A 14,345-nucleotide genomic window follows, 5' to 3' on the forward strand; every position below is an offset into this window, starting at 1 on the left:
CCTTGCGAAGTTGGTTACCATTTCAGATACAAGAACCGTTTATCTTCCCATGCTGACGAATTTTGCGAGTGAGATGATTATTTTTCCTTGTGTTTGTAATTTATTTAAGTAAATTCCTTGTTTGTTTTTCTTTTCAGTACACCAGGGGTATATATTTTCAATATGACATGTACCTTTGGTTCAGGGCTAAGTTAGAGTCTGAAAAATGAAGCCTGTGGGATTCATGGCAGTGATCTAATTGTGATTCATCTTACTGATTGTAGGGCAAGAAGAGTGGACTAACTCAAGACACAAGGCACCTTCAGCGAGGACAGCAAAGGGCGTCTACAGAGACCAGCCATATGGCAGATACTGATTGTACTGTCTGATGTTGTGAAATAGCCAATCTCCACCAGTCCTGTATACTGTTCAAAGTAATTTTTTTCTATGAACAATCCCTTTTTAAATAAATCAAAATGCTTAAAATCTGAATGGATGGAACTTAAAACTACTTTGTTGAAACATCAACCTGGGCAGAAAAAAAAAAAAAAAGACATGTAAAATTTTGTTATTTCCAGTCTGTATATGAAAAAATAGGTCATCAAAAGGAAAAAAAATAACTTTGATTAACTAGTGTTAAACAAAAAATAGGTTTACTAAATATGTTAATCTATTCTTTTAACATAAGCCTCACCTTTCATTTTAAAGGTTTCCATAGAATTTAGTTATTTTATCTTTCAGCCATATGCTAGTTTTTTTTTTCTCTTGCCAACATGCGTAAAAAGGGAAGCCAATTACAAGTGCAAATAATGTGGTATTCTTTTGTAACTCAAGTCTTGAAATGTTCTGTAGTGTTAAGCAAAGTCTCCTCTTGCTTGATACTAAATAAACTTTTGAAAGAAATTTTGTGTGTGTGAGCTAACAATTTCATGGGTTTTTTTTTATTTAAAAAGGCCTTCATAAATAGTTGTAAACAGGGAAAGAATTCATTTAACAATGCTTGTCATAAAAGGGTCACACTAAACATTGTACAACTTATTTTAAAAATGGTATAAAATTAAATGTACCATTATATACTCACCATAGATTTAAATGCTGTTTAAAGAGTCCAAATGGTATCGAGCTGCTTGAGTGGCACGTTAAACTACGCAAAACCAAATCTTGTTTAAAAACTGGTTTTAAAATAACTACTGGATTTTCTGAAAAAGATGTGATCAGTTTTCATCTTGTTGAGCGTTTTTTCACTAGTGCAACTTTGGATTTTTTATGAGAATTTTGGTACCTTAATGAACACCTCGCTCCATGCTGGAAGCACTAAGCACAAAGCTTTTAAAGACTTTCTGGCTTGACTAATTGAGGTCGCACTCGCCAAGGCTGAGGATGTGTAACCCTTAAACGGTCTTCATTTTCAAAGGTAAATAAATCAAATAAGATTTTAATCTCACTTAATTTATCTTAATATAACTAATAAAACCAGGGAGATTACAACTTAGCAAGTTTCATTATCCATTTTAGAAAAGTTTTAAGATCACCTAAATTCTCATTTTAAAAAGTTTAATTTGTTTTAGTAATCTAAAAAGCCTTAGTTTAGTCAGTTTAATTGGGGCCAATTACTCCCTATTAAACAACTGTAAAACCTCATAACTAGTTATTTGTAATACATTATTTGGTTAGTAATTGAGGGCACTTCTTAAAACTGACAAATATTTAATAAAGTTATTCTTTAATCATTAAGCTTTTTTAATTGTAGATTGTGTAAAATGTTTAATTTTTATTTCTTGGATTTTTTTCTGTTTATGTTGAGTAAAAAGGTCTTTTCTTTTGTTAGGAAATGTCAGCCATCTTGGAATGTCACAGGAACTGGTTGAACACCTGAAGCAAACAAAGGTAAGTTTGCCTTTTTATTCCAATTATCCTGACCTGTGTGGAAGATGAAGACAATTTCACACTTACCTGAAGTCACATGGAAAATTTCCCCTGCTGGTTTCCTAGTACAACACTAGTGATTGTGTCAGATTAACTCCAAAGGTCAGAAAAGAAGCTTCCTGAATGTAAACAGGTCAGACCCAGGAAGCTTCATTATAAGCGGCAGAGATTGGAGGCTCAGGTCATCCTGATATTTAAATATTCAGATTACTTTCTTCAGAAAATATCTAGCAGTCTAGTCAATAGCATGAAAAAAAAAATTCCAGATTATTCAATAAAAAGAGCAGTTTGCCAAATTTAATATATAATATCCCAATTTTAGTTTTCTATGTGCGTGCATAGGCAAAAAAATTACACAGATATGCTGGAAATTTTTGACAGTATTTATCTTAGTCTTATGGAAGCATGGTTTTCTGTGCTTCTGAATTTTATGAAACAAATGATAAGTATTATAAAATGTATTTTATAAAAATTACTTCATAAAATGTAAAAATCTGGGGACCTATAAAGGAAAAGTATTATTATTTTTGTCTCTCTTTTTACATTTTCTTGGTTTTTTTTCTAAAGCATCAAAAAATACTACTTAGGCCCTGATCTTCCAGAGAGTCTTACTTTTTCAGTGTTTGTATTTGAGCTCTGCCACTTAGCTGTGTGACTTTGGGCAAGTCTCACTTTCTCCATCAGTTCAGTGAAAATGATGCTTATCCCATGCAGTTGTTAGAAGAATTAAGATAATATCATCAGAGTGTTTTGTAACCTGAAAGTGATACAATCATGTAAAGTTTAATTGTCAAAGTTGTATTCACATATTTAATATATATGAAAAATATGTGAGCTTGGTTTTCCCTAATAGCCAAAATTAGCCTGAAATAATTAAATTGCTTTTAGAAAGAAAATAATTCTCATCATTTTTGTAGACCAAACTAAGTTTATTGTATTTTCTGTTTGTTTGTCTGTTTGGATTTTTGTTGTTGTTCGTTTTTCTCTTGTACGGAATGGGAATGTGACGTCCACCACATCTCTGTAGTGTGTGATGTTATTGAAATTTTTCACAATTTTTTTCTTTATTAAATAATTTTTTTAAGGAGTTGGCATACAGAATAATAAGAATTATGGAGAGGTAGAGGGTCAATCCTCAGGTGCTATTCAGAGTTAATTAACAGGAAATACTGTACAATTTTATGTTTATTGTCATTTTTTCAAAGCTTCCATAGCTTTATCAGACTGTAAAAGGAATTGTGATCCGGAAAGGCCCAGATCACTATCCGACAGGAACTTTCCTACTTGGCCTTTGAGATCTTCTCTTATCTGGCTGATGCTCCACCAGACCTGATTTTTTTCTATTTCCATGGGAAGACCCTGCTATAGATAAGCCAGTCTTCTCATGTCTCTAAGAGCACATTTCATTGTTCCCAAATCGCTTCCCCCTAACCTTTGTTTTCACCCCCTTGGAATTCATTTATTTTCTCATATGGCAGCATATATGGAACATGAGCTCCATGCTGGACACAACAGAGGCTCTGGTCATACAAAGACTGATAAGACATGGAACCCGGTATTCAAATACCGCAAAACCGAATGGAGGTGACAGCCCCATGACACACAACTTTGCTATTGCCTGTATCTTTGCATGAAGAAACCATACCCGTCCTTCAGAACTCAGCCCCATGCCCTCTCTTCCATGATGTCCTCACCAGTTAAATCAGGCTGTGATCCTCCACCCTCTCTAAAGAGCATGTTTGGTTTATATTTCCTCATTTTAGTATTGGTATCATATGACACATATTGGTTGTAAGTTGCCATAAAAGCCAAGCATGTGCTTATCACTTTCTGTAGATTATTTTATTGAATCCTCACAGCCATAAGAAGGTATCATCTACATTTTTAAAAAGGAAGAAATTTAAGCTTCAGGAGGTGAATTTCACACTTATGTTGCTCATGTACCTTATAACTGGTAGAGCCCGGATTTGAACCGATTGACTTCAATCCAGAGTCTTTGATCTTAACCATGTTGTTATACTGTCATTCTTTATATTACAGTGGCTCCTCCCTTAGATGAAAGGCTCTTTAAGAGCAGAAGCCTTTAATTTGTGTTACCTTGTATCCCAGAGAGTATCTCACGCAACACTGAGCATTGTGATAACTGCCCCCTTCTCTTTCTCTACCCCGCCCCTGCCCCAGATTCCTTCATGGAGAGAGTCTTTCACTTGTTTAGGTTCTGAATCTTCTTGTACTCAGGTATTCCAAGTCAAGTCAGTATCATTATTTACTCAGATATATTTCCTGAACACCTGCTGTGTTGCAGATGGTAGGAAGACAGTGATTAAAGACATCATTGTTGTCCTTGCAAGTGCCACAGTCTACTGGGGAAATGGGCAAAGACCACGTCTGTAAAGCTCTGACAGAGATACATGTGCTTTCTAGGCACATGGAAGGGAGATGTGTAACTCAGGCAAGTTGGTCAGAGGTAGCAGAAGGGGCCCATGGAGATATTAAGACCAGTAGAAGATAACCACACAGGGCAGGTACTCTCAGAGCATCCATACTTCCGCTCTGCCCTTCACCCGCTTTGTGACCTTGAGTCAGTGAGTTAACCTCTCTAAACAAGAGTCTAAACTGCAGGTTCCCCACTTATAAAATAGACATAGTCTATATATATATTTATATATATATATGATATATAAAATATCATAGTCATGATACCTTAGTATTGCTGTGAAGATTAGAAGCATGCCTGGGACAAATAAAGGTGTTCACTCATTGGTTGCTATATGTAAATATTTGCAATTATAAGAAAACAAGATCATTGAGGAAACTTCAGGTATATTAGATAATTAGAGAAAGTAAGAGACAATGCTGGCTGGGTAGGACAAGGGACATGTAATGAAGGGTCTTGTAGGTTCTGCTAAGAAGCTCAAATTCAGTGCAACCATTTTCAAGTGTAGTATCCTCTTTGCCTTTAAGCTTGGCCTACTCCATTCCCTTGGGCAGATATAGTGCCTCATTTAGTCTGTGTTCCAAAAAGAACTCTACAAACTTCTGTTTCCACTGGTTAGTGATTTTATAGCCAATCAGTGCCTTAAAAAATAGTTGCTCTCACTTTTTCATCCTCTTGTCCCCATCTCTTCACATAGTTATTTGACAGTGTAAGGGTTTAGTAAGTGAATGGTATTGTCACTGTGAGCAAGATGATTCCTAACAGGCAGTGTTAGGAACGGTTAGCCCAGACCCCAAAAAACCCACACAGTCATGTTAACGATACTATAATTTAGATAGTCTAGCTCCCTTGTTTAACTCAAAATGAAAGACTCTGGTCACTGTATACAGAGACAGGTTCCAGAATGTAAAACTAATGATTTGAAGAAAAAATAAAATTGTAGAGTCAAAAATGAAAATATGAGACATTTTATAGAATATGTGACAAATTTAAGGAATAAAGTTTATTTTCTGTGCAAACAATATCTACTATTTATATTGATATTCAGTGTTTTGTAGGGACAGAAAGGAAAAAAATCCATCATTATTTTAAAATAACAGTCTATTTTATGCCTGATTCTGTTTCTATTTCTGATTGGGAAAGGCTACAGATCATTTTTCAATCTGAATTTCACCCTCCCTTATCGATGGAAAATCCTGTCCAGTTGAAGTTGATTCTGACTGACATTCCTGTTTCAAAAATCTCAGTTATGTATTTCAGTGATTAGCATCCATTGCTGAAATCATTTTTCAGATCTTAATGTGATGAGTCCTTCAGTGACTTTCAGGATAAAGCTCAGCCTCCTTGGCTCTGAACATCAAGCCCTGTGTGATTCTGCTGCTGGCCTCCCCAGCCGCCTGGAGCACAGCATGCTCTGACCCCAGCCCACTGTGGTCCAGCCCTGATAGATTGAAAACCATCTAGAGCTTTTCTATCAGTGCCATTCTCTGCCTGAAGTAACAGTTCCTTACCCCACTCAAATAAATGAACACAAATGAATGAACACAACTCTTACCCAGCTCTTGGTCTAGCTAGCTGTTGCTGGCCTATCCAGACTTCCCAGTGGAGCTTGAAGCATCCCCTCACCCTGGAGGCCCTCCCTAGCCTGCCATCTTCGCAGCTCTACTGTGGACCCTCATCTTGCTCTATGAATTCTGCAATACAGTATCCTGAGATTGGCTGTTTACCCTCCTTTCCTCCCACCAGATTGTAAATATCTTTAGTGCAATTACCATGCCTTATGCCTAGTAAGTGGTAAATGAACAAGTCGTTGGATGTATGAGTGAATAAAGTGGATGTGGTAGCTCAGTGGCTGATAGTACAGGACAATGTACTAGGTCTTGTTTGGCCTTATTAGATTAAATTAGTCATCCTTTCATTTGAGGAGAACTTACCAGGTTATTAAGTTCTGTCCTGTGTGTTTATCTCATTTGAACTGCTGCTGGCGGGATTTGTGTGTCTGCTGCCTAACACAGGTCCTAGTACCTAACAGACAGTCAAAACAAGGAGATAGAATAAACAAACAGGTACCATTGTGAAGTGTGCGGGGATGGTGGTGTTATCCTGAGGCTAGATTTCTGTTCTGCTTGTTGGTGGGTTTTTCTCCCTGACTGCAAGACTTGAAGTTCCTTAAAGATAGAAGAACCATGTCTTATTGGACTTGTACTTCCAAATCCTAGCACACTGCCTGGCACATAGACATAGTGGGAACTGACAGGGTGTTCAGTGAGGAACGAATGAGTAACAAATGAACCTGTAATTCTCGAAACACTGACACTGAGCACTTTTCAGTACAGACAGTCCCTACTACAATAGTTTGACTTAGAACATTTCCCCTTTACAATGGTGGAAATGTAGTACATGTTCAGTAGAAAGTGTACTTCAGATTTTGAATATGTATCTTTTCTGCAGCTAGCCATAGTGGTATGATACTCTTGCCATGCCAGGCAGTGGCAGTGAGCCATTTTGTTTTTCACTTTGAGTACAGCATTCAAAAATTACTTGAGATATCAAACTTTATTATAAAATAGGCCTTGTGTTCGATGATTCAGCCCAACCGTATGCTAATGTAAGTGTTTTGAGTATGTTTAAGGTAGGCTAAGCTAAGCTATGATGTTTGGTAGGTTAAGTATATTGCATACATTTCCAACTTAATGTTTTTGACTTACAGTGGGTTTATGAGGACATAACCCCATCCTAAGATGAGGAGCATTTGTATTAATTTGTTTTCTTAGTGGGAGTGTGATATTTCTCTAACCATTAGATTTTTTTCAATGATAAATGCGAAGTTGGAAAACCAAAATGTGCCCTTTATTTAGTCAGTAATACATGTGCTTGGTACAAAATATATACACACAATGGTGTTAATTCCCACCTTTACCCCCACACACCCACAGGTAACTATTTGTATTGATTTTCATGTATCTTTCCAGAGATAGTCTGTGCATAAGTAAAGCATTTTTTTAAATTATCACTATTTTTTACATAGAAAACAATATACCATTTTCTCCCCTCATTTCACTTTGAAGTATGTCTTAGAGCTCATTTTCTGTTATTTTATACTAGAAAGCTACCTTTTACTTTTTATTGGCTGAATAATATTTATATGAAAGAGCCATAATCCAAACAACTACTGACAGAGATGTAGTTAGTTTCTAATATTTTGCTCACATTAAAGGCAATGCAAGAAGCCATGTTTATAAACATCTGTGGAATGAATTTTTAAAGTAGACCTACTGGGCTTTTATAGATGTTTCCCATAGAGGTCATGGTGCATCTTCATATGCTTTTGTAAAAGAAACCTATCTAAATGCTACATGTATTCATTATGATCTATAAGATTAGCTCCTGTGGCCACACCAGAAACTCATCTGCTCAAAAGTTGGTTTAAAATGGTCTTTTATACACAGCATGACGTCTGGCATGTGGCAGGCTGGTTACCCTGTGTGATTTAGCGAAGAGATGCAGGGTGTGCTGGGTCCAGTAAGGACACCTCCTGGACACTCGTCTGTGTCTTATGGGGACAGCTGAAAGTCCTGCGACCCTTCCTCAGACTCCTGCTGGTCTCCTCGCATTCCTGGAGCTTATTTACATCAGCAAGTGTATTGTTAAGGGCTGGCCCGTGGTGGGGCAGGCTTCGTGGAAAGTAAGGTGGCCACACCAGGGTAGCAGGAGAGGCCGACAGGCTCTCTGAGGAAACAGACAGGATCTCCTCTAGCACTCCCCTGCACGGGCTCATTGCCCACCCTCTCTTCTTCTCTGGTTATCCAGATCCTCCCATTTCTTCAAGATCTTTTATCTCTCTCAGCCAAAAGAGCCTTCTCTTCTCTCCGCATGAGAACCCTGGCTGAGAGGACTGGATTGGCAGATGTCTCATTCTGACCTGCCGGTTGATGGGATGGTGCTGTGTAAATGTCCTTCATCCCTAGTATGCTCCTTGAGGGTCACAGGTGTGTCTGTCACATTTTATAAACCTGAAAGCATTCAGCACAAGCCATTCAAGAAATATTTATTGGTTAATTAAGGCAATGCCCTCATCAATAGATTTACTGTATTAGATGTTTAACTTTTTAAAGGATTCACCTTTAAATAACAGTTTGCATCTGATTCATCCTAGCAGTACTGATGCTTTATGCAGGTGACACTGAGATGCCCACCGTGTCCCTGGCACTCTGCGGCAATAAAAGGCTAGAGAAGGGCAGGGATGGTGCAGAGGAGAAAGGGATGAACTTGCTCCGAGGACAAAGGAAGAAATAAAACCTGAATGGAGTTTTGAAAGTCGAAATCTTGCAAGCCAGGAAGGGAGGAGAAAATGTGAAGACATAATAAGCTAATACAGGTGGGAGAGGAGGGTGTCAACCAAGACATGAAATGGCGTCATGTGTTTTAGGAACGTATAAGCAGCTGCTGGAATATAATATGCTGGGAGAGAAATGAAAGAGATGCATCTGGAGACAGAGGAAGGGGCTGGGTCCTATGGAGCCATCGGCGATGTCCTGAGTTGTTTTGAGCACACTTTGTGGTATCAAACAGTTACCTAGGGCCTGGGACTTGTATGACCAGAGTCGTGAGAAGTCAACATCACCACAATGGCCATTTCTCCGCTGCGATTGGGTTTTTTGTTTGTTTGTTTGTTTGTTTTTCTGATCACTAGCCAGTTTTTTAAATAACAGAGTTTTGTTTCGTATGACACATCAAAATAGGTTCTTTGGGGTTAGGTAATACAATTTAAAATATATCTGAAAGTTCAGTCTCTTATCAGGTGACAAGAATGCAAGGACTCTGCCAGGGTGGACCCCTAGGAACTCATAGGTTAATATTTGAGGTTTTATGTAAAACAAGGCATTGCCATGCTGAAATCACTCCATGAATATCATAATGGATAGTAGTGCAATCATCATTAAACCAGTTAATCATTTGTCTGTCTTTATTGAACACAAATATTTTATGTCCTTAATTTTAACGATTCTGTTTTGCATTGTTTTCCATAAACGTCCTTATTTCTATTAAGTGTCTACTTGCCTGAATCCTCTAAACCCTGCCATTCCCAACAGAGCATATGGTTATTATTAATTTCTTGATATATACAAATATATTTCATTTTCCTCTCTTTCAGGAACTTTCCTTCTATATATGGACTGCTTAAGAATCGTCAACTCACCAACGTGCCTAGTCAGTAAATGAATCCACTTGGGAACTTGAAAAACATCTTAATTAATTTTTGTTTGCATAATTTCGTGTTCTGTGACATGTTTTTATTATATGGTATGCTTTTAATTTGGAGAACCTACTTTTTTAAAAAACAGAAAGAAAATCTATCTTATTTCGTTGTCTCCCAGTAACAAAAAGAGAATGATTTGTATAGTAGTTAATAAAGGCTGCCTATTGAAATCTCTTCTACTTTAAACCTAGAAAAACAAAGTCTTGTTATTTCAGCACAGCTCTAAATTATATACACTTGAAAACCATGTACAGCTGCAACTCACTGCAAGAAGTCAAGATTCTACACATATTCCACATTTGAAAATGATTTATCCATCTCAGTTATGGACTAATAAATATGAAAGCATTATGCAAAAAGTATTCTGTCACATAAAAGGTTAATTATAAAGGCTTCTGCGGGAAGCAGAGTGGCACTGTCAGAATGGAAACATGATTTTCATGCCTCAGTGTAATTTGTTATGAAACATAAAGGTCATAATCCCTGTGGACAGTATTATTCTCTTCATTCTCTTTTCATCATTTACTAGTGCATTGTGATTTTAATTCAATATGCCCCGGGAGGATGTGTTGTATTTCTTCTGTTAGAAGCTCGCACAACATGTTCCCTGGACCTGGAATTTTAAGAACTGTCTTGCACATTGTTAAATTGTTGCTTTCTTGCCTCAAAGACACATTTTTTTGAGGCATTCACTTTTTACAGCATGCCATGTTTGGAGCATTGTGTTAACGACAGAATGACTTCAAATAGCTTAGCTTTTTCTTCTCCTCGTATGCATCCTAAAACATCATTCTTTTGTACCTTTTAGATGTGTCCAGTACACATTTCTCTGTCTCAGAAACGCGTAGAATACAAGCCTGTGTGTTAGAGCAGTGGCTCTCTGCAGCGAGTCGGGGGTGCGAGAGTGAAGGGTAAATGTCTGTCATGAGGGCGAGCTCAGGAGGGCTACGGACAGCTAGGAAGCAGCTTCAGGCACCCTTTGGTTCAGAATTAATTTTAAACAAATAGGAACTTTAGAACATAAGTCAGACTATGGTAAATTGAAAAGAATTTGAACTTTTTTTTTGCTTGCTTCCTTTTTACCTGCTGAGTTACTAATACAAATCACAAATCTACAAGTAAAATCCCATGGATTCAAACCTTCTGACTTAACTTCCAACTGTCCCCTTCTCCTTGATCCCACTCCTACAATCTAATTTTGGCTTCTTACTTTACTGCCTACATTATTTAATTCATTAAGTACATCATTGAGAACTTAACTGCTGGGTACCATCTAACATACTAGAGAGAGAGCGGAGAAAAAAAACAGAGGCGGTCTTACCCTGGAGAAGCTTAGATCCCCCTGGGAGGAACAGGCCAAACACCATGAGAATGTCAGGTGCTGACGGAGCCATGGAGAAAATTAGACCATGGTAACAGGAAGAAGTGCTAGACTTTAGTTTGAGTAGGCGAGGTAACTTTTTAGCAGGGACCATAAAAAGTAAAGAACTAAGCTACATTAAGAGACTAGCAAGTGCAGAGGTCCTGAGGTGGGAGCATGCTTGGGCACTTGAGGACCGGCAGCAAGGATGCCAGAGCAGAAGTAATGGAGTGAGCAAGGGACAAAGAATTAAATGAAATCAGTGGGCTGGTTGGGGGCCAGAGAATAAAGTGCCAATGTTGAGCTTTAATGGGAGCTGATGGGCAGATGGGAGGAGGAGTTGACAAGCACAGGAGTCGTGTGATGCAATGTGCATTTTAACAGAACCACTCTGGCAGTGTCTGAGAATAGCCTATGGGGCAAAGTGGAGAGACCCATTGGAGGCCACTGCTATGAACGTAAGAAGTAATGCTAGCATAGTCCGGGGTGGTAGGGTGTAAGCACTGAGAACTGGCCAGACATTCATGTGTATTTTGAAAAAGTAAAGCCAGTAAGACTTAGTGCACAGATTGGTTGTGAGATACAGAAATTAAGTTGGATGATCCGAAGATCTGGGTCCAGAGGCACTGGAAAACTAGAATTGCCTCTTTCTGAGATGGGGAGATTTTAGGAGGACAAGGTGATTATGTTAAGTTTTGAGATACAGATCTGGAGGTGGGAGAGATCTCAGCTGGAGACAGAAATTTAAGAACCGTCAAAATATAGATGTCATTTAAAGCTGTAGTTTGAGTGGAGATCAGGGAACAGACCATGGAATGTCACATCACTTATAAGTCAGTGAGATGAAGAGGAACCAGAAAAGGAGACCAAGAAGGAGCTGCCATGAAGGAAGAAGAGAACCAAGAGTAATGCCCTGGAAGACAGCTGAAGAAAGGATTTCAGGGAAAAGGGATGTGATCCTTTGCTGCAGATAGATAGGTCGAGAGAAATGAAGAGTAAAGATCGGACACACACAGTAATAACAGAAAAGTCATCGGTAGTCTTGATTTACTTCATAGAACGAAGGTTTGGAACAGATTCAAGAAGAATGGGAGGAAAGGAATTAGTCTAGTCAACTCTTTCAAGGATCTTGCTTTAAGGAATTGTTGGAGAGGGGTATAGAGTTGAGAGAAAAAGCTTGAGTATGTAGGAGAGATAAGTGAGGGTTGCTGGAGAGATGTCCATGAGCAGGTCTGTGCACACACATTTTGTGCACGCACGGCCTAGGTGGGTGCAGAAGCAGGAAGGTAGATAAGACAGAGGGCATAGCACTCATCATGCCAATAGGTTCCACAGTTCTGCTGCTGCCAAAGCTATATGACGTAGACATTAAATGGCGCATGTTCTACCGTGACCAAAATACTTCAGAGCCTCCTACAGCTTCCAGGCTAACTTGCAGATTTCTTGGGTTATCACACACGTTCCTTCATGATTTTCCTCCTACCTACCTCTTTAGCCTGAAATTTCCACTATGGTAACTACCAGGTAAATTCTAACTTCTATGCCATCTTGGCATTGCTATCTGTCGTTTTATTCAAGATTTTCCTGGTCTCGATAGAATGAGTGATTTTCAACCAGAACATGGACATTTTAGGTATTAGGAGATTCTGGATCATATTTAGATGGCCTCCTTAGGGCTTTGGTGAGGGAAGGGAGGTGCTGCCTTGTTCCTGCCAGGTGGAAGGAGAAACAGTCCAGGTTCCCCATTTGGCCTCTGTTGATAAGGGGAGGGGGAAGGAGGGCCTTCTTGTTACTGCTGGGTAGGTTCCAGGTCTTAAAAAGCTGCCACTGATACCACCCTGACTCCACTGGCATGATATGTGGGGGTGTGATGGCCTCATTACCACTGAGCAGTGGATGATAAAACTGACTCTCCACTACGCCTCTCTGACACCACCCCAGCTGGGAGGGAGTAGGGTGTCTCCTTACTGCCAGGTGGAGGTCCAGGTTTTTCCCATAGTGTCCATTGACACTATTGGGTATCATCGCCACCAAGCCGACATGAAAGTCCTGGCTTTCTGCTTGGCGTCTCTGGCAGCAGGCACTGTTCCACACCCGCATGTATTCTTCACTAGGGCCACTAGGAGCGGCTTGTAGCTCTTCAGGTTGGCTGATCTTTTTCACTTCTTCAGCTGGTCCACCTCACTCGGCTTCCTCTAACCCAGTGATTCCCAACTTTTTCAGGGCATGGCACGTAAAGAAAATTATATACAAAACTCATTGGGGTGAGTGGAGGAGACCCAGAGCTTATTAACCCTAACCCAGCCCCAAGCTGCCCCAGAAGCTGAAGAAAATCAATGTTTTTGTACACCTTTCACCCATTCACAGCACAGTGAAGCTCCCAAGATTTTAGCCAACTCATTCTTCAAGATTTAGCCCCAGAAACTCTAACCCACAACACCCCATACCTATGTCATCAGACTATGTTAGAGTCATCCTAACAGTTTCTGTCCTCCTGCTAGGCTTTACAAGCCCTTGTCTCAGTCCCTTAGGGCTGCTATAACAACATACCTTAGCCTGGGTAATTTATTAACAATAGAAATGTACTGCTCACAGTTCTGGAGGCTGGGAGTCCAGAGTGCCGGCAGATACAGTGTCTGCTGAAGGCTTGATCTCCACTTCAAAGATGGCACCTTCTGTGTGTCCTCACATGGCAGAAGAGGATAAAAGGATGGGAGCTTCTGTGACCCTCTTTCATAAGGGCACTAATCCTGTTCCTAAGGGCAGCCTAATGACCTAATCACTCTTTTTTTTTTTTTTTTTTTTTTCTGGATACCGGGTCTTTGCTCTGTCACCCAGGCTGACAGGCAGTGGTGCAGTCATAGCTTGCTGCAGCCCTGAACTCCTCAGGTCCCACCTTTCAATACTATCACATTGGATACTAGGTTTCATCATATGAATTTAGGGTGACATCAACATTCAGACCACTGCATTCTACCACTGGACCCCCAAAATTCATGTCCTCACATGTAAAAATATTCATTTCACTCCAGTGACCCCAAAAGTCTTAACTTTTTCCAGTACTAACTCCTGAGTCTGAAGTCCACAATGTCATCTAAATCAGATATGGTTGAGACTCAAGGTACAATTTATTCTGATGCAAATTGCTCTCCAGCTGTGAAATCAAATGTGGTTCCAAAATACAATGGTGGGACAGGCATAGGATAGGCTTCCATTGCAAAAGGGAGAAATAGGAAAGAATAAAGGGGCAATAGATCCTGACCAAATCCAAAACCCAACAGGGCAAACATTTAAGGCTCCACAATAATATTCAACTCCAAGTTCTACATTCTGGACACACTGGGGTAGGAGTTGGGCCTCCAAGGATCCACAGGGCTCTACCT

At 39.4% G+C, this 14,345-nt stretch overlaps 1 protein-coding gene across 12 annotated transcripts in view; it reads left to right on the top strand.

Moving 5' to 3' along the window:
- The window catches only part of KHDRBS3 (KH RNA binding domain containing, signal transduction associated 3), a 204,065-nt gene extending 194,277 nt beyond the window's left edge, over window positions 1–9,788 (top strand). For 6 of the 12 annotated variants that reach the window (XR_008536852.2, XR_008536856.2, XR_008536857.2 and 3 more), the window contains 3 exons: window positions 264–413; window positions 1,808–1,866; window positions 9,498–9,788. Coding sequence is in view for 6 of the 12 variants with exons in the window: in XM_024345290.3 (XP_024201058.1) it covers window positions 264–368 (105 nt within the window). In the remaining 6 variants the exon portion in view is untranslated. Of the gene's footprint in view, window positions 1–263; window positions 883–1,807; window positions 1,867–9,497 lie in introns of those variants that run through there. The other 6 variants (XM_024345282.3, XM_024345288.3, XM_024345290.3 and 3 more) reach the window with 1 other exon arrangement.
- The last annotated feature ends 4,557 nt before the right edge of the window (window positions 9,789–14,345 follow it).

The sequence above is a fragment of the Pan troglodytes genome, chromosome 7 (genome assembly GCF_028858775.2).
Source record: "Pan troglodytes isolate AG18354 chromosome 7, NHGRI_mPanTro3-v2.0_pri, whole genome shotgun sequence".
In the NCBI taxonomy this organism is placed as follows: Eukaryota; Metazoa; Chordata; class Mammalia; order Primates; family Hominidae; genus Pan; species Pan troglodytes.